A 22,986-nucleotide genomic window follows, 5' to 3' on the forward strand; every position below is an offset into this window, starting at 1 on the left:
CCGCTGCCAGGCCCTGGGGTGACCCTCGCTGTGCCCCCCCCCCCCCCCACCAGGTTGAAGCCCTGAAGCGATGCTGTCAGGAGGAGCCGGTACCCCAGCTCAGGTACCGAAACCGGGGCTGGAGGCAGCATCTTCTCCTGCATCCCCGAGTACGTGACACTCGGCTCCGTCCATTGGTCTGGCAGCAGCGTGAAGCACAGGTGGAGAATTCATGCACGGGCCTGGGCATTGGTGACCTCTTAGGTCTGACCTCGTAGGTCTGCCCTGCAGCTTTGGGATCCCCTCTTCAAGGAAGCAAAACTCATCCAGAGCCGCTCAGCCCGTCCCTCTGGGCTCTGGCGCGAGCCCACCACCGCGGGGTCGCCGTTCGCGCCTGTTGAGACACTTCGTGGACTCCCAACGAGAAGCAGCTCGTGTGCGCGCAGTCCCTCTGCAACATGAAACACGTAGCGGCATCACCGCTGGATAAGCTTTCGGAAGTCCTGGCTTGTTATTTAAGCAAGGCCAGGCTGCCCGTTGTGATTTTTGGGCGCGCGTGTCCCCGCTCCATCTCCTGAGTGGTGCCTACCTCGGCCGACACCTCGCGGGCCCTGAGAGCTGAGCCCCTGGGGATGTTCTCCCTTGAGCTCAAAGCAGCAGGAATCGACCCGGACCGACCCAGCGGGGTGTATTTTGGAGCTGCCGGGAAGGAACCCTCGTCTTTGAAGCTACCCCGAGCAGATGACTGACAAAGTAATGAACGGGAGGGTGCCCCTGCCTGAAAAAGCCTTGTCGGAGGGCTATGCCCGGCTGCGGTACAGGGACACCTCTCTGCTCATCTGGCAGCAGCAGCAGCAGAAACTGGAGTCGGCCCCCCCCAACACTTACCTGAGCCGGAGTCGGAGCATGTGGTACTCGCAGTACGGCAACGAAGCCATCCTGGTGCGGGACAAAAACAAGCTGGATGTCTCCAGGGACACGGGACAGTCCAAGTTTTGTGCTATTATGTAGTTTTGGTGGGTTTGCATTAGAAATCCACGCCTGGAGGCAAACCAGACTTGCATCGAGCTGGGGGAGATGGGTTTGCACCATCCTCCCGACAGACCCACGCTAAAGCAGCGTGCACGGGATAGGCCAGAAGGGCCATCTGAAGTTTACGTTTGTTTTTGCTGTTGGTAGCGTCAGATTTTGCATGTCATTGAGTGCGTACGATCAAAACAGTCTCGCTCGGGAACTCACGAGGCCGCGTTTGCTGCCTAGCATCTTGGCAGGGTCTGTGCCGGACCATGTGTTGCTTGTAAGTGGCTTGTGTACCGTGAGAAACAGCCGCTGTCGTTCGGGAGCCATCCCCAGCAGGCACTTTGACTTGCTAGTCCTTACACGTTGCCAAAGCTCTGCGAATGCTGGCGGGAGAGGGGCGAGCGCAGATCCGTTCCCATCGAGGCTGGGATTTTAGGAAGGTGATCTGCAGCTACCCGGCCGTTACTTGTTCTGCTTGCCCCGTCTCCCTTTAATTACTGCACTGGAAGTGGTCGCTTACAACCAGGTAACGAGGTTGTATTGTGGAGGGAGAAAGGGAAAGAAGGTATGAGAATTTCATCTGAGCCTTCCAAACACCCAGCGTGTTTTGCGTTTCATCCTGTGCAAAGCAAAGGGCCCTTTGTGGTGCCGCCGATTGGTGTCATGGAAATAGCAGGCAGGGTTTCTGGAGCCGGTGGAGCTGACTCCCTTCACGCAGGTAGATTCCCAGCCCGTGCTTCAGGAACAGATTGCCACGTGAACCGCTTGAAAGGGAGGGACAGGCCCAGGAGAGCAAGAGGAAGAAAGTGCCTGTAAATACACACGTCTCCTGCTAGGGGACACAAGGAAACTCCTGCACGGGACGGACCTGCCGCCAGAGATCAGTTACAGAAGGAAAGGGGCTACTGACCTTTGCTTTGCATTTCAGTTTTAATGTGCGCAGCGGCTTGGAAGGGTTTATCTTCTAATTCGGGTTGGATAGTTGATTTGGTGCCTGTTTTTTAAAAGTTGTGCCTGGGAGTTTCAAGTAACTGAAGGATTTTAGGAGGGAAAAATACTTCCTGGGAATAAGGACTGCTTTCAGGCTGTTTCCCTTAGAGCTGAATCTTGCTCAAAACAAGATCAAGCTGAGAAACTCAACCCAGCAAGCACCTAAAGCTTTGTTAAAAACAAAGCTGTGCCACATCCAGGGGTGCTAATTATGTGCCCAGGGCTCAGCATTAGGGTAAAACACTGGGCTTAACTCACAGACTCTGTTTATGTCCTGCCTAGGACATCCTCCTGCAACCCCGTGTGCCCAAGCAGCGCTTAGGTATAGGCTTAACTTCAAGCAAATCAGTATTTGATGTTGACGTATTGATTATTGGGCTGCCTAAAATTAGGCACAGTCATTACTTATATTTAAACCCTCTTTTGGATTTTTTCAAGCACTTTATTTATGTAACGCCACAAAGAAGAATCTCTTCCACCTCTCCCGTGTGGGTTAAACGCTACAACACGTCCCCTCAAGTTTGCTGAACTCAACGTGCTGAGCAGAACATACCTGTTCTAACGCGCGGTCGTAGAGGTTCGACGTACTCAGCCCTGTAACACGTGTACGCACTGCAAACATAGGCAGCTCGTTTTTTTTAAAGTACTATTTATGCATGTGTTGATGTTTGATCTTACGTGTGCGCTCTTAAAACTAAACCTGCTGACGGACCTCAGTGCTTCGCAGACCCCTGCATCGCTCTGCACACCCAAATAGTCCTCTCGACCTCACCAGGACTAGCTCTGGCCGAGAAATAGTTTGTTGAAGAGATTTTTTCACCTGGGGAAAAAGCACTGAACAGGATTCACAAAACTGGCAAGACTTGGGAAGCTCCCGGACAGAGCGTGCTGTTCAAGGCAGGGCATCGCCTGGGACATGTCACCCAGGCAGGGCTCCCCTTCTCGGCTGAGCCAACGCGGGAGTGTTTATGCAAGGGGGTGGGAGGCTGGTCCGGGAGCTCCCCTGGGAACTGCAGGTGGAAGCGACCTGGAGGGGCAGGAGGGGTAGGCTCAGGGCCTTTCCAGCAGCCCAGGGGAGCACGTGAACTCCGGGAGTTTAAGGAACAGCACATCCCTCAAACCAGCTGTTCATTTTCTTTGCTTTTCTTATAGAAAAAAAACCCACTTTTTTTTTTTTCTTCAGTAAGAAAGTTGATTATTTTGGGTATAATCAGTCTTTTTGTTTATGTGGCTGGTAAACCAAAATTCAGTTATTTGAAGAGTGTTAATTGGACTGTAAAAACCTCAAAGATGTGAATATATTCTTCCAGGATTGTGGCTGGACGTGACAGAAGAGCGTGACTCGTTCTTCCACCTCTCTGTGAACGTGACTGTACTATTTTCCGTATCTGTGTGTCCTCATTAGTCACAGCAGGTTTGTGGAGCGGCTGCTTCGAGCGAGCGTTTCTGTAAGCCGGTTGTGTGGTGTTGATGCACTCGTTTAAAATGCTGTTGTAGCCTTTGAGAAAGTGCATTAAAATGATCCGAACGCATCATCGCAAGCAGCTGTTTTTCTTCTGCCTGTTAATCACCTTGGCACATGTGAGGAATACAGCTATTATCGCTCCCAATCCCCGCCCGGGCAGGAGAGGGAAAGCTCAGCAGAGAGGCAGTTTCCCCCCACTGGGAATTACCTCAGTTACTGGTGGGGCTGTGGGTAACCTCCCTCTCCGAAGCCACACCACTTTACCTGTGAACGCTGGCCGTGGCCGGAGGTGGCTCTGCCAGGCCCCCAAACCCAGCAGCCCTCGCCAAGCCTCAGCGGAGGACTCGGGGATAAGGACAGCCCGCGGATGTCGCACACGCAATAACCTCTGTCGCTACAGAGATCGGTGTGAGCCGAGCCCCAACCGTGTTCTGCCCGTCCTCGACCTCCTCCGAGCCTGTAAGCAGCAGCACTGCTTGATGCACCTAGAAATAACTAGTAAATGCTAAAGAAAACACCCTCCTGGGGGGCAGCTGCCTCACAGGGGATTTCTAGAGGAGAGGCTGAACACAGATGTACGGTGGGGTAGCGTGGATACAGCACACAGCCGCACTGACACAACAGCTAAGCAAAAGGGGTCTGCTGAAACCTCAGAGACTGTGGCTTTTAAACCCAGTGAGCAGGAACAGGGTTAGAGAAAGATTAACCCTGAGGAAACGCGGCTGTTGTAACCCTTACCCTATAAATAAACCATCAGCCATGTGTCTGAGAAACCCAACGGCACAGCCAGCCCAAACCCTCTCCAGTGACCAAGATAGATTTTGGCCCCCGTACAGCGCCGCCGCCGCAGCGAGCGCAGGCAGCCCCCGGGCCGCCCTCTCCCAGCTGCGCCCGCCGTGTCCCGGCACCCTGGGCTCGCTGCTCTGCGGCGCCGGCACCGGCCCGTGGAGCCGCTGTCAGTGCTGGGGAGAGAGTCCTCCTGCCTCCTCCGGGTCCTGGTGGCTTGAAAGTAGTCAGCATTACACCTGGGTGAGGTTCTCACCTCCTTGTTGGCTGAACTTACCTCAGTCGGGTGCAATTCTCACATCACCTAAGACCCTTCCAGACTGTAGGCTTCTAGGAAGAGTAAAAGCCCTTCCCTGGCTGCCCTGGTGCATTAAAGCAGCCCGAGCGCTTCCCTCACCAACAGGACGGTGCATTTAGAGCACGCCTCCGGCAGGCGCTCGCCTGTGAGCGCCCCGGCCGCGGCGGGCTCCGAGGGCGGCTTGCCCCGTGAGCGTGGCACCCCGTCAGCGCCAACAGCCGGACTCGCAGAATTACCGCCGAATTACTTCGGTACTCCTGGCACTAGGACACTCAGTGTGTCTGTCCCTTAGCAATGCTACTCAACCGACTGCTTGGTCAAAGCCTTACAGATTTTTCAAGCGGAGCAAGTGCAACACCTGAAAAAGGAGAGGAGGAAAGGGAGAGGGGAAAGTATGGGATCAAACTGCACACACAAAACAATTTTTCTTTTTATTATGAAAACAAAACAAACGCCCCAGGACCAGGGTCCATGATTACCAGTAACATCAAAGATTACTTTCTAACTCTTTTTTTTTTTTTTCAATTCTGTTGTGTTTGAGGCCAGCAATTTGCAATAAACAAGCTAAACTACTTACATTGACTCATTTCTTTTCAGTAACTGACATTTACAGGAATATACTAGAAATGGCACTAAAAAGTTTTAAGAAAAAGAGTTACGGTAAATTTGCATGCACATCATACAGAAAAGTAACATTTTTTTTTTAAATATTAAAAAAAACCCAAAAAAAACCAAAACAAAAATACAACAACAAATCTGTCTGGATTGGTTATGCCAGTATCAGGGGTAAGTTCTAAGTGGCCTGTGTCAATTCCTAGCTGGTGGTTTGTTTTTTTAAAAACATTTAAAAAGATATGCAAATACCATTTCTTTAAAAAAATGCATCTCAATGTTTTACAAGCAAGATAATGCTGCTCGTGTAACGAATCCTCGCCCTAAATTTACCTTCAGCAACGCAGAGCCTGCCCACAGTCAGCCCTAGCGGTAACTGCTCGTGTTTGAGAATCGGTCTTTCTAAAATCCGGTACGAAAAAGGCTGTGTTTTTTTTCTTTGTCGTGCCCCGATCCCTTCCCCCTAGCTCCAACCCCACCTTTAAAAAACATCATTCCTTTCAAAACAAGGAAAAAAATTAAAACCTGGTCTAAGAGTCCCCAAAACAGAGAAAGAACTAGATTAGGTAACTGCAGTCTGCTTCTACCACATAGAGAACATGGAAAGAGACCCCGCGGGGTAACTAACTCGTATACGCTCACGCGCACCCGTGCGCGGTGCGGGCGCCCGTGACACGCACGCTCACAGACAACGGGAACATAGTCCCGCAGCGTCAGTTCTACAGTTACAAACCCTGTCGGTAGGAAAGTTTAAAATCACATCGGTACAAAAACCCGAGATGATTTTGCAGAGACAACATTTGGTTAGCAGAAAGCTGCTGCACGCAACAGATCGCTCTAGTAGCCAGATCGGGGCCTGAGCCCGCGGGACGCGCCTCTCCCTCTGGTCCCTCTGAGCCTACAGCCGACGGCGCGCCAAGAAACGGGCTGGCCTTACAATCAGATCGAGTTTAACCAAGTTTTTAAAGGTGCAGTAATGCTGGTTGATTGATAATAGGTCTGGTCAGATATTGTTTTGTCAAATAGGAATTCGTCAGAAAAAAGCAGTTTCAATAAAACTATTTGTGTGCATGTATACATAAGAAATCATACTGATTTCAGTGAAGTTTCCCCTGGAAAACAAAGTTAAACTTTGTTCGTTCAAGAAAAATTTTACCATAAAAATTTCAATCTTTTATTCTTAAAAACGTTATTTCAATGTTATATGTTCGATCATTTTAAAGTTATTTCATGACATCCGTACTGACGTGTCACGCAATACAAACTCAGTTAAATAAATGCTCTATTGTTTCAGTTTCCAAGTCATTAAGGGCTGCTGCTACTTACTATGGACTGAAAACATCTCTTCTTTCCTGGAGACGCTCTGATCTGGAGATACAAGAGGCACCACTACTGACATGTCAGGAGACAATGAGCACTACAAACAATGCGAAAATGAAAACGTGTAAGAACAACATTTTGAAATGAAGAGTCACCAGTTTCTCTCCTGAAACGAAGGTCGTGCCAAAACAGATTTCTCCTGTGAACTGCCGTTTCATAGGGAACACCTTCCTCTCCGCGAAAACAGAAGTTCCCCACTAAACGGTATCCCGAGTCGCAGCTGGGTGTATCAAAGATACGCAGGTGGTTCTTCTATTCCTTGGTGGCTCTGGTTGCTCGTCTTCCTTGCAAATCCCCAAGCTAGGACGGGTTTGCCAACTAAAATAGGGATCCTCCTCCAACACTGTGCAGACAGTCCCAGGCCAGGCCCCTTTCCATCAGTCCACGCTTGGTCCCCAGCCCTGTGGCTCTAACCTTCCCAGTGGCTGCAGTGGGACAGCCCTGTGCATCCCAGAGGGATGCCTGCAGCCTGGCCGTGGCCAGCGGGGTCGCCCCTGGCGTCGCAGGACGGTGGCATGCTGCAGAGCCAGGCCCCCGGGCTCTCTGCGGCGGCGATGCCGGCGAGAGCGGCTGCCAGGCGGGCTGCTATTGCCTCCAACACCGGCTGCGGTGTGTCCTCCGCACGGGAGCGCCTTTCGTCCAGAGCAACCGCCCTGTCACATCAACGGCATAGCCCAGGTTAATGCACTCGGGAAAAGATTTCAAGCGAAGAAAGCTGGGAGCTCGTTTATCCAAGTTGTCACGGTATTGAATTGGTTGCAATTGTTTTAATTAAAATACTAGTTGGTTTTGATAATGCAAGTCTCAGACAATAGGAGAAACACAGATGAAACCCAACCCCATTAAAAAAACCCCTAAGCTCTTGATGAGGTGTATGTTACATTCCCTCACGGTAAATTCTGAAAATATATTACTAAGGATCTGTCTAGGGGAAGATCTTTTTAAGGGCAGAATTTAAAAAGTATAGGAACTAAAAATAACTCCATTGTTAATGGAAAAGAAAGATCATTAATTTCAGTTAGAATCAGAATACCCTAGTTCATCCACTTCCAAATACTATGGGAAACTATCCGCCAAGGCTTGAGAGCCTCCTGCCAGCAGGCAGAGCACTCCAGTGACTGCAAAACGAGCCAAAGATGCCCAGCAAGTTATAAGGAGGAACTCGGTGCCACGCAGCACCGTGTGCTCAGCCCTCAGCAGAAGATAAAACAAGGGAATTCTTTTCTACAGCAAACCATGGCGAGCGTGTTACTGCCGCTACGCGGATCAGACATGGACAGACACACATCTGCACACGCTGAAATGCTGACCTTTGGAAGATAGATTTTTAAAGACAGATGCAAAAGTGTCTAGCTAGTAAAACCTCAGTCGATGGGCAGTAAGTGACTGGCAGCTGAGCGTGGATGCAGTCAGAAGTGCAAACCATGGAGTGCTACTAACAGGCCGGCCCTGCGCTCCCCCGGCTTTCCAGCAAAGGGAGACCCCCCGCACGCCCTCCCCTGTCCAAGCTCGTGGAGGCTGAGCGTGCAATGAAAGTCGTGTGCGGGGGGCTGAGGAGTCCTTCAGGGCCACTCACCTACGTGAAAAATAAAAGCTGGTGCAATCTGCACCACAGGGCCTCTGGCAAACCACTCGGAGACCGCAGCCGGGTGAATTTTAGGGCTACCCCACAGTAGAGAGGCAGCCTTAGGGACTGGCACTGGGAGAGGGAAAGGCATAACTTTCTGTTAAACTCTGTATATTTTTTTCTTTACAATAAAAAGTTAAGAATTTACAATAAATTTCTGCCCCTCAGATTACAAATTTTATATAATTATAGAACTGGTGTTTTCCTAAAATCCGATTATAAAAGAAAAAACCCCACTGGTCTACAAAAAAAAAAACACGAGGGGGAAAAAGACCTCTGAAAATATTACAGAGGAAATAATAATGCTCTGCATCAAGAAATTGTATCTACCTGTATTTCTCCAAAATCTGTACAAAACAGGAAAAAAGGGGGCTGGAGTGAAAAGGTAAAGAAGAGAGAAAACAAAACCAACAATGAACACATCAAACATGACAAAGCACCAGACACACGATAAACTGAACTGTAGCACCTGCAGGTATAAAGTCCACTGGATTTAAATAAAGTATCTGGTTTTTATTTGCCTTTTTTTTTTTTTTTAAGCTGGTTTGAACCACATTAGAAGTCCGCATTCCTGCTGGTCTGCATAATGCAGCTTTGCTTTTGTTGGTTTCTTTAGTAAGTTTTAAATGACCAATGGTGCTTAATAAATAAAATACTTGTATATACATGAAATTAGGGACAGTGAAAACAAGAGCATATTGCAGCAATGCAGGTCAAAACATTAGGCTGGCTTAAAAAAACCGCAAGCCTTAAAAAATTGTCTCTTTTCTTTTTTTCTCCCTCCCCTCTTTTTTCTTTTCATTGAGGTAAGCATTTCAGTGTCTGGAAACATGCACCCTGCGTGACACAGAAGTAGCATTCCCTTTCTAGGAGCTCGCTACTGAAATGATAAGGAGGGGGAAAAAAGAAACCAAAACCCAAAACCAAAAACCCAAACACACACAACATCCTTCTCCAACTCCCCTGCCAGCTCAGCCCCAGCTGGAGCTCAAGTGCTCCTTTATTTTAAGCCCAGACTGAGGTGCGTGTCATGGAGCAAGTACTTGAGCATGTGTCTAATAACGAGCACATGACTTGCCTTGGTCACTCTGCAGGGATCACTCAGAGGTCCAGCTGAGAACTTTCAGGCACAAACTGTTTTCAGTTAAATGAACACTTTCATTGAGAGGGTCCATTTCCTGGAAATTATCTATTTGATGTTAAAAATAACATTCCCAAGAAACGTGAGTACCCCTTGCTCCCTTCTTCCCAACATACCCCCAAGAAAAATGACAATTGAGTGGAAAAAACAAGAAATGCAACTACTTATATTGCTCATGTGCTTAAAGTCAAACTCATGCTGAAATACCTTCCTGAACAGGTGCCTATGTCTCTACCAAGATTATAAAAAAAAAGCATGTTAGCAATCCACAGTACATGAGAATTTTTTTGTTGGTTTTTTGTTTTTATGTAAAAAGATGATAGCATCTGACATTTTCATCACACTGTAGACTTCGAGATTAAGAATACTAGTGCTAATAACAAGTACACCAACTAGTTCAAAAGCTAACATCTTTCAGATACAGTACCATTTTACAGAGATTTCTTTTAAAAAACCTTTTTTTTTTTTTTTACCTTGTGTGAGCCAGGCAGGCTTATTAAAAGAGAACATTTTGGGGAGAGGGAAGGGGCGGGAAGGAAATGTACTACAAACCTTGCAGAACTTTCTATTTATCTCCTGCTAAGAGTTCAAAGTTCTTCCATTTTCAACCAATTTTCTTCAGTTAAAATGTATTTTAGAGACTTTATGCAAAGGGAACTGTCATAAAGTCTAGTCACACACACACGCACACGCAAAGATCTTTGACCTATGAAAAGAGAGCCCCCCCCAAACATGGAAGATACCTTTTATAACACTGAATTAAAAAATAAAATAAAAAGGTCAGAGAGAGGAAAAAAACCTGACCACCGTGGAACAAGAGCAGTATATTAAGGAGAGAAAGGAACACTGCAGAACATTAGTGAGGGTGATGTCCGTTTTGTGTGTAAGTGTCCGTGACTCATTCCGAATCGCTGCTGTCCGAGCTGGAGCCGCTGGAGCTGCTGCTCCCGGACTCGGAGGAGCTGCTGCTGCTGAGACGGGAAGGGCCTCCGGAAGGAGCTGAGCCAGATTTCTCTGCAGGGAAAAAGGCAGCAGCGATGTGGTTACTTGCAAGGCACTGAACTAGAGAAGGTTTACCTTCATCCTCTGTGGCTACGCTCACAACTTCGTCTTGCCTGGGCAGCGTTCGCTTGCTGCAACGAGGCCTGACCCACCAGTGGATGTCGGGGTTTGTCAGGCTGCAGGTGGCCACGGAAATTTGGGATCGGCACAGGAGAGCAGAGCACCTGGGGACCTGGGTCCACAGCCTTGCACGCTTCAGTGCAACCTCTGAACTCAAGAAAACCCTGCTTGACTTGTGTGAAGCTGGAAGAAGCTTAGTTCACACTGGAAGAGTCTTCTGTACAATATTTCACACTGTGTCACTATATGGGGCCTTGGGCTTTCTAATCCCACAATGGAGAAAACCCATCCGTCCGATGCTCTGCGCTACCCATCTGTGTGCACAGTCCTGCACAGGCTAACACAGAGCAGATGATCCTCCTCCCTCTGAAGGATGAATTGCCTCCAAGACACCTCACATCTACAACCCAGGAGAGCTTCCACCTGGACAGGGGCCAAAGCAGCCCCCACAGAGAAGCTCAGCGCCCAGCAGCAACTTGCTGTGCCCTGACACTAGTAACTGGGGTAACCGTCAGAGATAAACCCAAGGCTACCAAAAGGCCACAGTTTTGCCTCAGCACAGAAGCCTATCTACATACACAACTTTTTGGGCATTGTTAGCAACGTAAAAGCAAAGCCATTACCTTTCTTTGCAGGTTTCTTGTTGTTGTTTAGCTGCCCGCTGACGTCCTGTAACCGTTTTTCTAGTTCTTTCTTCTTTTCCTGAGCTAACTCTTCTTTTGACTTTGCTGCTTGCTTTTTTCCACTTGCAGCTGTGGAGGAGGAACGCACAATTTCTGAAACTGCACGGTTGCAGGGGAAAGAGAGCGGACATCGCTATTTTACAGGGCATGTAAATCTGTGCAACCACTCTGCAGTGACACCTCTAAGATCAAGCGACCACACAGCAACTACACATCCCAGATAGAGGACAACGCATGAAGTTGCCTAGATCATCCGATCACCATCAACCTGTAACACGCACTTTTTCAGAGACACCTTCTGGAAAGTATTTTAGCAGATAGAAATATCCATGTAACAACCTTGTAGTTACAGGTTACTTACCAGCCAGTTATATGGTCAATAGTTACACAATTGTAATTACAGAATTGTTACATGGGTTTTCTGCCCTGTAAAATAAAGTGTCCCATTAAAGGTTGTCAGAAGTAAGCATCTGCCATTGTAACTTAAGACACCTCATGCAAGAATCTACTGTGTTTTCTGTTGCTCTAAATATAAAACAAGAAGAACAGATTAAAAACCAACTGAGTCAAAGGCTGGCAGGCCATAAGAGTGTAAGGATAAGAATGTAGAACAACCATCAGTCAGGCTGGAAATTATGAGAAGTACCAGCAGTACTTCTGAGCAGAAGAAATATCCCTCCAGAGAAGGAGTAATTGAACCCAGGTGTTGGCCAGTATCAGAAGCACAAGACAGGGGCCAGACATTTTGCCTGATCCAGCAAGGAAATACTACGTTTCTGTGCGTTGTTTTAAAGCATCGATTTAAAAAAAAAGAAAAGTGCAATCTGGAAAGGACAGCCCTAAAAGGGTGTGCCCCTAAATAGTGTTTAGCATTGCAATAGATAGCAACAGCAGGAGAGTCCGGCTGCAGTCAGGCACGCCAGCCCGCCAGCCCCGGGTGTACCAGTCTCACAGGAGCGGACGGACAGACATCTGAGCTTATCTGCATTACTCTACGCTTTGGCTCCAAAACAAAAGGATGCTTCTTGTTCCAGACCACTCTAGAAAATCTTCTCCTGAGCTAATCCAACAGTAAAGGACTCAGGGTGGGAGACGGGATGGACTCAAAGCAGTGTATTGAAAAGCAAAAAGAAGGGTCAAAATCCAAGCTTCGCTTAGGCCTACCTTAGAGTCCCGTGGTGAAGAAAAAGAGGTGCTCTGCAAGAGCTGTGAGTAGCTACGAGCAGCTACTGTGTTATACTCCTAACAGGACAACTCCCTCTTAACCAACAGACGGGCAGAGCCAGGACTGCTTCAGGTAAGTGATCCTATTGCTAATTGGCTGGAGCTAAAGTCTTAAGGGGCTGCAACAACTCACTCTGTGTGGATGAGGCACAGAGAAGTCTGTCCCATACTGAACCGTACACACTGCAGCGGATTAACACTAATCCTCTGATCTGAAAGAAACTGAGGGCAATACGGTGATCAGGCCACCTAGGAAGAACAGTTTTGGGGCGCACAAACAACTCGGACACTTACACCCAGAACCCACAGGTTGCCCAGGTAACTTTGTGCAAGTTATTGTCTTGGTGTTTTGGATCCCAACCACTCTTTTTTGTTTCCTTCCTAATTAGATGCTGAACTATTCAGGATAAGAAACTGATCCTTCCAGATGTGCGCACATAACACCTAACACAGTGAGACTGAAACCTTTACAGTGCCTTCTAGATTCTAGGTAAGTAATAAGGGTCTTGAGAGGAACACAATAGTCCTCCAGGTCTCCGTGGCACGACATCGTGGGAAGAAAGAACAGAAAAAATAGGAAGTTTCTGTACATTTTCTTGGGAGAAAAGAGTCTCTAAAAATCCCTGTCATCACATACCAAACAGCTGGATAAGAGAATCCCAACACACATGCCCGGACTCCAAAGCTGAGCCCAAGAGCTGGTGGGGGAATGTGTGCCCCAGGAGGTAACTTACAAAATGGTTTCCTTTGCTTTTTCTGTAAACAAGATTTCACGTATCTCTCCAGTTCTCGTAAAGTTGTAGGCTTCAATGTTTCAAAATCTATTTCTATCTCGTCGGGATTGGAGTCTCTGAGGGAAGGTTCCCGCGACTGAATGATGTGCACCACCCTGCCTAGCTTCTCCCCAGGCAGGCGGTTGATGTCCAAGCTGAGCTGTCGCTTCTCATCATAGGTCATGGGCAGACCTTCCTCCTCCTCATCTGAATCGTAGGTTGCAGATGCCTGTTTGCCTCCTTTCTTGGGCTGCCTGGGTGGGGTTGGCAAGAATGGAAACATTCATGGGTATACAGAAGCAATAAACTTTTTTTTTTTTTCCTACCCTCCTCATAACAAACATCCCAATGCTCTTGGCTTTGAACCTTTAGCCAGATGGCTTGAACAGCACCACAACTTCTGAAAAAGTTCAGAAATCTGAGATCAGCTGTTCTACTCCTATTATATTTTAGCCCTGTGAGGCATGACAACAAGCCCGTACAGCAGCAGGGGGGCAGCAACGAAATGGCACGTTCTTGCTAGCTGTGCTAAAGGCAAAAAGCAAAACCTTATCTGAGAGTGATCAGGCAGGGATTCCGAGAGAGTTGGACACTGGAAATACTATGGTTCTGCTGCCAGCTCTAACTTAAAGACTCCCTAGAGTTGTCTGGGAATGGGGACACTATTCAATAGCGAATTAACTGCTCCAACAACTGAGGTTCACCAGGAATTCAACAGGGCCAGGAGGGCCAGGAGAACTGGGCTGGAAGCTCTTGGCATTCCCCTTAGGCAGGCTCTCACCTGTTAGCCGTGGTCGTGCTGTTTGCTTTCTTAGCTGGGGCTTTCTTCTGTTGGGTTTGTTTTGGTGGTTGAGCCACCTTGGGTTTCTTCTCCTCCTCAGCTTTTACTTTGTGCTTTTCTTTTTCCTTCTCTTTATCTTTCTTTTTCTTCTCTTTTTCCTTCTTCTCTTTTTTTTTCTTTGGTTTGTTCACTGGTGCTTGTGACAATGCAGCTAGCTGCTCATGGACGGCCTTTAGCTGGGGGAGAACAGTGAAAAAATATATCAGCCTTCAAGGCAAGGTAACTGATGTCTCCACATATCCTCCTCTACATCCCAACGTGTAAGGATATCCCAAAGTCAGTGATCAAGCAGCCTAGTGATTGAACTCAGGAGACTGCTTGATTTGAAATTCTTTAAAAAATGCAATGCAAGTATGCAAAAGTTGACTCAAAAACATCATTCTTGTTTTATAGGGACAAAGAAAAATTAAGCTCAGTAGCTCCGTCTGAGTGCTGACAACTTGGCCTCTGGAACCCTGGGTTCACTTCATGGCTCTGCTACTGGCTTGGTTTGAGACTCCAGATAAGCTATTTTAGTAATGCTTTGTTGTATTACGGTAGCACACATAAGCACTGTATCATCCAACAATGCATATTGCATAATAAGAAAGGCCATGGCTTAATCGTCTGTGACCACAACAGGCAGAACAGCTCACTTCTGCAGATGGGGTAGGGGGGACAATATCCCACAGGAAGCTTCTGACAGATTTCAAATGAGCCTGAGCTCTCATACAAAATGGGGGTCTGTTCTTCCTGGATCCCTAAAGTTGTCTGCACCTTCATTCGTACTGTGGGATCCCAGAAGGAAGCACAGAAAATCAGCACAGAGAATGACTATCTTGAAGAAAATCATCATTACATCAAACACACACTTTTACAGGTGAGCATTTTTCTCCTTTAGCTGGCAGAAGGGGAGATTGCTTTGCTACATCCCAGACTAGGCAGGATTTTTAAGAACAAAATGAAACCCTTCCTCCTGCACAGACACAGACACACAGCTTGGCCATTGCAATACCTGCTCCTGGAGCTCCGCCAGCCGAGTCGCTCGCTCTTCTTCCGAGTCCGAGCTATCTGAGTCGGAAGAGCTCTCCTCACTGCTGTGACTGCTCTCTGTGCTTTTGCTCACCACTGGTGCTGTTGGTGGAGGTGGAGGTGGGGCCTCTGCAGGCTCATCGGGCATTTTTGCGAACCTCATCTCAAAGACATCCTAGAAAAAGGGGTTAAAAAACTGGTGACAAAAGGAGCCTCAGCCACGAAGACCTCACTCTGGCCTTTTAAACACACCAGACACCCCACCATGGGTCAGCCTCTTACTATACTATACAAGGCGCTGTACAAGTAAATAATAACGTATAGCTGGGCATATATGGTCTGTAAACCCAAGAAAATTCTCCCATTACTTTATACAGCAACGATTATAACATTTTAGGAGCGGAACGTGGCATTGGGCCATGCCACGTGAAAAGCACGACAGCTCTGCGGCAGAGAACATGGCTCTTTCCAAGGGCAGGAGGAATCACTGGCTCTCCTTTGTTGGTGCCAAGAGCAGATCCACACCTGGATCTCTGAACTGACACCTTGTAGCTGAACTAAACGTACTCTGGAAGATGCATTTGCCACCACCTTTACCTGGAGCTTCCTGGCCATGGCTACCACTTCGTGGTCTGGAGGATTGTACTTGTAACAATTAGAGAACATTAACCGAATATCTGCTGCAAAACCTTGCGCATCTTGGTATTCCCGACTGTCCATTTTTTTCTGCAAACAAACAAGCCAAAGGGAAAGGGAAGAAAAAGCCATAAGCAAACGGCATTTGTAGCAACTGCATGGAGGACACGTGCATCTTGGAGGCAGCTCAGAACAGCCTCAAAAATCATATTTGTCTAAGAGAACAGTGATCTGGCTCATCGGATCCCAAATAACATTCAGAGTTTCTGTGTTTTAAAACAATCATGCAAACAAAACACCAGACAACCAAAGAAGCTGATATTGCTCCATAACAGTTTAAACACTTTAAGATTCTAAATTTGGGTTGTTTTCTTTTTCTGAGTAGTGCTATATAAATCTGCCAGGGTCCACATTCTATTAGAAAATAGTGTCATTTAGAAAGAGGGTTTGCCGATCAGAAACTAATGTAAACAAGGATCATGGATGGGAAGGGCAAAAGTCGACCGCCAGCCAAGTTACAGTTACAGGAGGACCTTAAGCTTGGGTATATTTGCCCTGTAAATCCGAAAGGGCAGAAAAGATCACGACCATCTAACTTGGACTTCCTGCTAACACAGGGCGTGAATTTTGCTTGGTGATTCCTACAGCAAGACAGGCATTTACAGTTAAACTGCAACACCTACTCTTGATTTAAAAGTCCAACTGATAAAGAATGGATACAGAATTCACCCTTCACAAACCTATTCATAACGTTATTTCCTAGTGCAGTGACGATAAGTATCAGGAGCTAAATATTTGCACCTTGTTCCTTTCTCTTATTTTTCAGCTCTCACTTTCATCCATTTCTCTTGCGTTTAGAGAACAGGTTACATCATTCCTAGAACTTGGTTGATTTTATGGATATATTACTACTATGTATAAAACCCTAGCTCCAATTACTCCTACGGAAAGGAAAAAGAAGCTAACACTAGATTTCATATGCAATTAGAAGACCTGGGTTTAAAGAAACTCTACTTGCCAAGTGCTTGCAGGCCTCTTTTTTGTATGTCTCGTGCACCTGTACCCATCCCCCAGCGAAGGGAAGGGGCTGAGCGGCAGACAGGCTGCAAACGTGATCAGGGAAGCTGCATCCCCCGTCCAAGCAGGAAGCAGGGCTGCTTAGGGTCTGTAACGCTAGAAGCCTTAATGCAAGCAAAATTCCCATTTGTTCTATGGAAGCTACACTGCAGACCTTGTAACTATCATGAAACACTACAATGACTCCCAAAACTGGTTTTGCTCGGAGTAGGGCAGAATTTCACCTCCAGGGATGCAGCTTTGGAGGGACCTGCACGCAAGGTGGTGACATTCCTGCAGCCAGACACCTGTCAAACTTTTGCCATGAAACCTCATTCTCTTGGTGAATAAACAAGGAGAAAGCCTCTGAGCCACAGCACAGAGACAGAAAGGGAAATAAGTTTGTGCTTCTCCTGTCTGAAGGAGAGCTGGCCTTATTTGAAAAGCATCTCAGGCCAGCTCCAAAGCAAAACACATCTTTGAACGGAAGGGCCCATTTATTTTAAAACACGTCTTACTGCATGAAAGGCCTTTTTGATGCGCTTATGTTTGTTTGGCACACTCAGTGGCCGATTACTGCCTGTGAAATACATTTCAGCGTCTGAAGCTTCGCTTTCATCCAAACCCAACAGTTTTAATCCATGGATTTTTTTTGTTTTGTTTTCTTGTAAAGAATAATTAACTTAACAAAAGAAAAAAAAGGACTTTAAATTGGTGGGCTGGAATATCTTCGGTTACAAATTCACTTCGAAATATCCAGCTGCTTAAAAAAAAGTTATTACATTTACAATTGCAAATCAGGAGTCACAGACAAGCAGGACCGGCAGAGGTGCTGGGAGGCCAGCTAGTCCATTCTCTGCCCTATGCAGTATCTACCACAGCAACCTCATTTTTCCCTCAGTCAGATCCATTATTTAACATTCTTTAATGTTCAGAAATTAATTTCCTAATGTCTAAGGTGTCTCTTGCTCTAAGGCAAGCCTTGACCTGCCCACAGAGGACGCAGAAGTCTTTGTTCCCTCCCTTCTTGCAGCAATCTTGTACATGTTTGAAGACCTGACATGTCCCCCTTCCATTTTCTCCTCTCCAAGACTAAACTGGACACCAGTATGTCCTCAAAGCGCACGCCTTGGGCATGGCATCAGGGCAGTGCTGACGAGGGACAGGGCCACATAGGTCCAGCAACTTTAGCAGAGAAAACGCCATCTCTACCAGCTAACGATGACTTAGCTTGATTCCTGGGGGCCTAATTGCACCGTACAGAGACGGCCTCAATAAGAGCAGCCGCTTTGTGAAACTGTATTTCTACTCTAAAATAGGTATGACTAAAATATTTAAAAATTCCACCAAAGTATGTCTCCTCATGTTCAAGACCCTGAACTCGGCTGCTCTGAAACCACAGCAATTCCCTGCAAGGAAATGAACCAGCGAGCATAGTTAGATCCCTGGAGGTAGCGCTTTATTCCAGAAGTAAACACCTTGTATAAATCTTCTTGCATGGTGAGGACTGTTGCTTGTTCACCGCTGAGTAAACCGAAGGCAGAGACATGCCCATCACTGCTGCCGTGACCCGGCAGCCAGAGGACAGAGTGGGAGAAAGGGTGCTCCAGGTTCCCCCGAGCTCCCTCGCAGGCGCAGCACCCTGCCTCCCCACGCTGAAGCTCCCCAGCACCTGAGGGGGGAATGGGAATGTACCACAGCCAGGCCCTGTCTGCCTCTGGAAGAGGGCAGCAGAAGCACAGTGCTGCTACAGCTTCACAGCAAGTGCTTCACCTACCATGGGGAATTGGGGCTGCTGCCTCTTAATTTTTGAACTGCAATCCATGCCTCTGCCTCCCTCTCCTCCAAGATCTTCCCCTCCCCTGCGATGACTACCGCAGAACTGAGCTGTGCTCACTGATCCTGTCCCTTCAGCAGTTCCCGCTCTCAGCCCTAGCCCCAGCGCAGCACTCCAGCACACCGCTCCAATCCCAGCTACGACAAGCTCAGCTGCAGCACCTCCACCTCTCACCTGCCACCAGCGCAGGCACGACAACCAACCTGCCTCCTCCACCATGCACACGGACAAAACAACCTCCAAATCCTCTGAAGCACATCTCTGCTGGGTGTACAGCCTGAAAAAGAATGCTTCAGGACATAAAGGATATTCTCTGAAGAAAATCACACCTCATTTAACCAGAGAACCAAAGTGACAAGCAACCAGGTACTGGGGAATCTCCTACAGCTGCACCAATGTTTACGTTTTACTTTCTCACATAATTCCTTCAAGATTAGTTTGAAGGCCATTAGTTGCGCTGCTTTACCACAGTCATTGTCACTTGCACAGAATTAAATCTAAAACCTTTCAGAGCCACAGAGAAAGCCCCTGACACTGGGGAATTACACTGCCTGCAAATGGCAGGCTTCTATTCCACGCGGTTAATGTGTTATAGACTGCATCTCAGAGAAGTCACACTAGGATCTACAGGCCAAGAGCAATGATAATAAAACACTCCATAAAAAACCAGTACCAGACAGCACTTCAAACAAGTTTATTAAGAAAAATACTACCACGTAGAAAGACAAATCCAGAGTCTTTACATGCAAAAGTCTCCAGTGGAGACCAGTTTTCTGTCCTACACTAGTCTCCAGCTTTCTGTCCTAGACTAGTGAGGTACAGAGGGAGAGGATCACCTGCACTTGCAGAGGAAGTGCAATCAGAGGCGTACACTTCTTAAAAGAATCAAGCTAGGACTATAAAGAGATTTCAGTGTGAAGAAGTCACCAACCTGAGAAATCAGTTTTGCACCTAGATTTTGTGGAACACAGCACAGAATCCCTTGCTAAGAAGCCACCTAACCAGGCGTGGAAATACCAGCTTTGACAGAGTCAGCATTTCACCCTCCCCACCTCTAATCTTACTGCATGCATCCAGGATTTGATCTACCAGGCTGCAGGTATCTCTGGAGACCCACGGCGTCCCTAGGAAGTCAACGGAATGTCACTGAACTGAGAATAGGTCTGAAGGGACTAGGTTTACCAGCAGTCCCACTAAAGTCAGTACAGTAACTGAATTAGTTTATTTACGAAGCGATCATCTAATGTCTTGTGTTCACAAGACTAGCAGAGAAAAGGCTATCAATAACACTTCATCACTCTAATGGGATAACAAAAAGAACAACTGCACTCAGGAAGAGATGCTTCCCCTCTCAGCCATTTCTGCGAATCAGACATCCTTTGAAATTGCTTTAAAGCTACTGGCCAGTTTATAGACTCCTACAACAGATTTTGATGTGTAGCCTATGATAAGCATGGGCAAATGTAACTGTATGCACAGTAAACAGAACATCATATATGACGGTTCCTGTTGCCACTTAAGTACTGACTTACAGAAGGACATCAAAAACCCCATTTGCAACCTGTCCCTGCTCCCAGCCCACTCACAGACATCAGAAGAGCACGGTCAGATCCACACAGCTGAGAAGGTGGTGACCCCTGGAAGGGAGCAGATCAGAGTAAGTGACGCTGCTTGGAGCGGGACGGAGACCCGACCAGCCTGATTTATCCATCAGCCTATGGTCCAAGCCATGCAGATGGACTTCCAAGCTGATGGAGAAGCGCAACTCCAAAGCGAAGTGAAGTGAGCAGACTTTGACAGCAAGTCATATGATTAAAACAATGTGCAAGGTTTAAGGAGGCCTTCTGCTCTGGGCATCCAAAATCAACAGGATGGCAAATGCACTGCAGTACCAAAACTGTGGGGAGCTCCTTCCTTCCTCATCCACACTCAAGAGCAAGAGACAATGGAAACTTATGCAAGAAAACACTGGAACCTTCCTGTGTCAGCAGAACATTAAAATCAGGCAGACAGTTTTGCAGACTACCATGTTCAACCTAGCCATTTATTTCTCCTGCTTTCGCCACTGTATTTCAGGCTCCCTCTTCTCGCTCACAGCTCAACCCACCCTTCGTCTTGTCCTCTTCTCCTCCCAGGAAATTGCTGTGGGCCTTTAATGCAGCTTGGCTTAACTGCAAGTCAAAAATACTGCACATTGCACTGGCTTTTGTAAACAAAGCAAGGGCACCGCAAGCTCAGAAGAACGGTCTCCAAGCCTAGCTCCACCGGAGCCCGCTTCCAATGCTTTTGCCAAGTCAGAGGCGGTCTTTTAATCAATAATAATTAGTACTTAGAGAGTGCCTTCCAGATATCTGTCCTCACAACAGCCCTGTGAGGTAGGTTAAGTATCATTATCTCCATTTTATGACTGGGAAAACTATGGCACAGAGCTGTGGGGAAACTTGCCCAGCAGTAGCTTCAAAACAGCATTAAAACTCAGACACTAGTAACTCCTGGTCTAATCCTCAATGCACAGACCATGACAAATATTATCTCACCACTAAATAATGCAACTAAAATGCTCGTTAAAAAATCGCAGCTGTAGTAAGAACCCTTGCAGCATCATGGCTGAATGGCACGGCACATCAGAGCACAATGCACTGCTTCCAGGTACCAGACAGGATTTGCCAAGGAACATGAAAGGAATCACAAACGCAGCTGCCTTTTTGTCACCTGGGCATTTAGACAATCCCAGGCATTGGCTCACACAGCAGCAAAACACTGCTGGCATGCTAACAAAAGCCAGCAGAACCTTAACTTCCTGCACGCAGAAGGAAGTCTCACCTCCACCAACACTGATTCCAATGGCCGGCTCACAAGCGGAAGATGAGAACCAGAAAAAAACAACAGAGCTTTGCTCCATGGATATTTAGGAGGGATTCAGAGAAACCTCCCAGTCTACTGGGAAAAACTCCTTTAATATTGGACCATACTACGCTAAGCTCTTGAAGAGCCACGCATGAATCACACAGGCATCACGGTATTTCCTCCCCTCCCTGAGTACCAGGAGATCATCACATTGCGGTTAGAATTGCTCAGCATAAGCCTATCTGGACCACACATCATGCCAAGAAGCAGGCAGGCAGCGGTTTCTGGAAATGAGATACTATCAATCGAATCCTACGAAATACAGCACCTCTTCTTCTCAGAGTGGAACACAATCCCGAGGACACAAATTTAAATGGCTGGGCTATCCACAAAGAGGAGAGGATGCCACTGTCTGCTTGGCAGGGCAGAAAAAAAGACGTTCCGGGTTACAGGGAAAAAAGAAGAGGGGAAGGAAACAAAATATAAAAATATCCAGATGATATCCAAACAGGTTCAGTTTTCCACCCTTGTTCCTTCCCCCTCCCCCAGAAGGAGCCAGTCCTCTGTGACCAGAGGGCTGTGACACCCTGCAAAAGAGGTGGTAAATGTGGACGTACTTTAACAGTACTGAGATCCATGGGGTGTTTGATAATATCATGATAGTCATGTAATTCCAAGGCCTCTGCATCAACAGGCTTGTAAAAGGGCCATGCATAGGCTGCATGCTTCTTGGAGAGCATCTCCTTGAGAATGCTGTCACAGTACTTGAGGTGCTCAGAGAGTTTGCCCTTCTTCCCTGCGTGCTGGGGCACCTCTCCGTCTTCAAGGTCTTTCTTTGGTGGTTTGATGGGCCGGCCGCCGCTCTCCCGTCGAGCGATGATTTTGGCCTGCTTGGGGTCCGAGAGGGGCGTGGGCGACTCGCTTCGGCTGGCAGTGATCGCGGAGGTGGTGGGGGTCGTCGTGTCTGCTTTCCGCTTCACTCCCTTTTTCTGAAACAGCAGATGGACAGGCCTCATGAGTACATGCCCAGCTCTTGTGCTACGCTAGCAGAAACCTAGCACAATTCATCCCTGTTTTTGATATCTGCCTGTCCCCTGACAGAAAATACAATTACTTCACTGGGATAAATGGGACTTGTGACTAGAGGTTTCAACACACAATCCAGTGACTACAACACGATGTATTACTACATGTCATCTGAGCCACAGTAACCAGCCATCTGCACGTCTCCAACCCAACCCCAAACATGATGCAAAATGCGTTAGCTCTATGTATTTCACTGAGATTTAAACTAAGGACTCTTACCTCATGTTTGCCAAGGGAAAGGAGTGCGCCCAGTCGATTACTGCAGCTCAGCTGATGCATCGTGACTTAGTAAGTGTCAGTAACTTAACCACATGTCTGAGTCCCCAGTGGCAGGATCAGGCTATAAGTTCTGAACCAAAGCATATTAATCACCAAAGACCCATGAGCCCTCACTCCCTTGTATTTAGTGGGTGTGCTAAGGTAGATTGCTTATTATGGGCAAGAGCAAGAATTTAATGATTTCAGCCTCAAGCAAATAAAACCTCTCTCACAAATTCAAGCTGTGACTGTCCAGTCAGTTCTCTCTTGTGCTCCTGTGAAGGATTTATTTCTCCGGAGAGAGAGAGAAGGGG

At 47.3% G+C, this 22,986-nt stretch overlaps 2 protein-coding genes across 5 annotated transcripts in view; one reads left to right on the forward strand and one right to left on the reverse strand.

The window, feature by feature from the left end:
• The first annotated feature begins 576 nt into the window (after positions 1 to 576).
• BRD3OS (BRD3 opposite strand) lies at positions 577 to 3,521 on the forward strand. Its single transcript, XM_075111920.1, has one exon. The coding sequence runs from the start codon at positions 721 to 723 to the stop codon at positions 988 to 990; it is 270 nt and encodes an 89-aa protein (XP_074968021.1). The 5' UTR covers positions 577 to 720; the 3' UTR covers positions 991 to 3,521.
• Positions 3,522 to 9,570: 6,049 nt separating this feature from the next.
• BRD3 (bromodomain containing 3) overlaps positions 9,571 to 22,986 on the reverse strand; it is a 44,206-nt gene continuing 30,790 nt past the window's right edge. For 2 of the 4 annotated variants that reach the window (XM_075111917.1, XM_075111916.1), the window contains exons 6-13: positions 21,946 to 22,317; positions 20,068 to 20,118; positions 15,550 to 15,678; positions 14,936 to 15,127; positions 13,882 to 14,117; positions 13,062 to 13,354; positions 11,044 to 11,172; positions 9,571 to 10,312 (exon numbers count right to left, since the gene is read on the reverse strand). In XM_075111917.1, coding sequence (XP_074968018.1) covers positions 10,197 to 10,312; positions 11,044 to 11,172; positions 13,062 to 13,354; positions 13,882 to 14,117; positions 14,936 to 15,127; positions 15,550 to 15,678; positions 20,068 to 20,118; positions 21,946 to 22,317 — 1,518 coding nt within the window. In that variant the 3' untranslated portion in view covers positions 9,571 to 10,196. The remainder of the gene's footprint in view (positions 10,313 to 11,043; positions 11,173 to 13,061; positions 13,355 to 13,881; positions 14,118 to 14,935; positions 15,128 to 15,549; positions 15,679 to 20,067; positions 20,119 to 21,945; positions 22,318 to 22,986) is intronic. The other 2 variants (XM_075111919.1, XM_075111918.1) reach the window with 1 other exon arrangement.

The sequence above is a fragment of the Phalacrocorax aristotelis genome, chromosome 17 (assembly GCF_949628215.1).
Source record: "Phalacrocorax aristotelis chromosome 17, bGulAri2.1, whole genome shotgun sequence".
Taxonomy (NCBI): Eukaryota; Metazoa; Chordata; class Aves; order Suliformes; family Phalacrocoracidae; genus Phalacrocorax; species Phalacrocorax aristotelis.

Coding starts and splice junctions, on each gene's coding strand:
- BRD3OS (XM_075111920.1), top strand. CDS start 721: ATGACTGACAAAGTAATGAACGGGAGGGTGCCCCTGCCTGAAAAAGCC.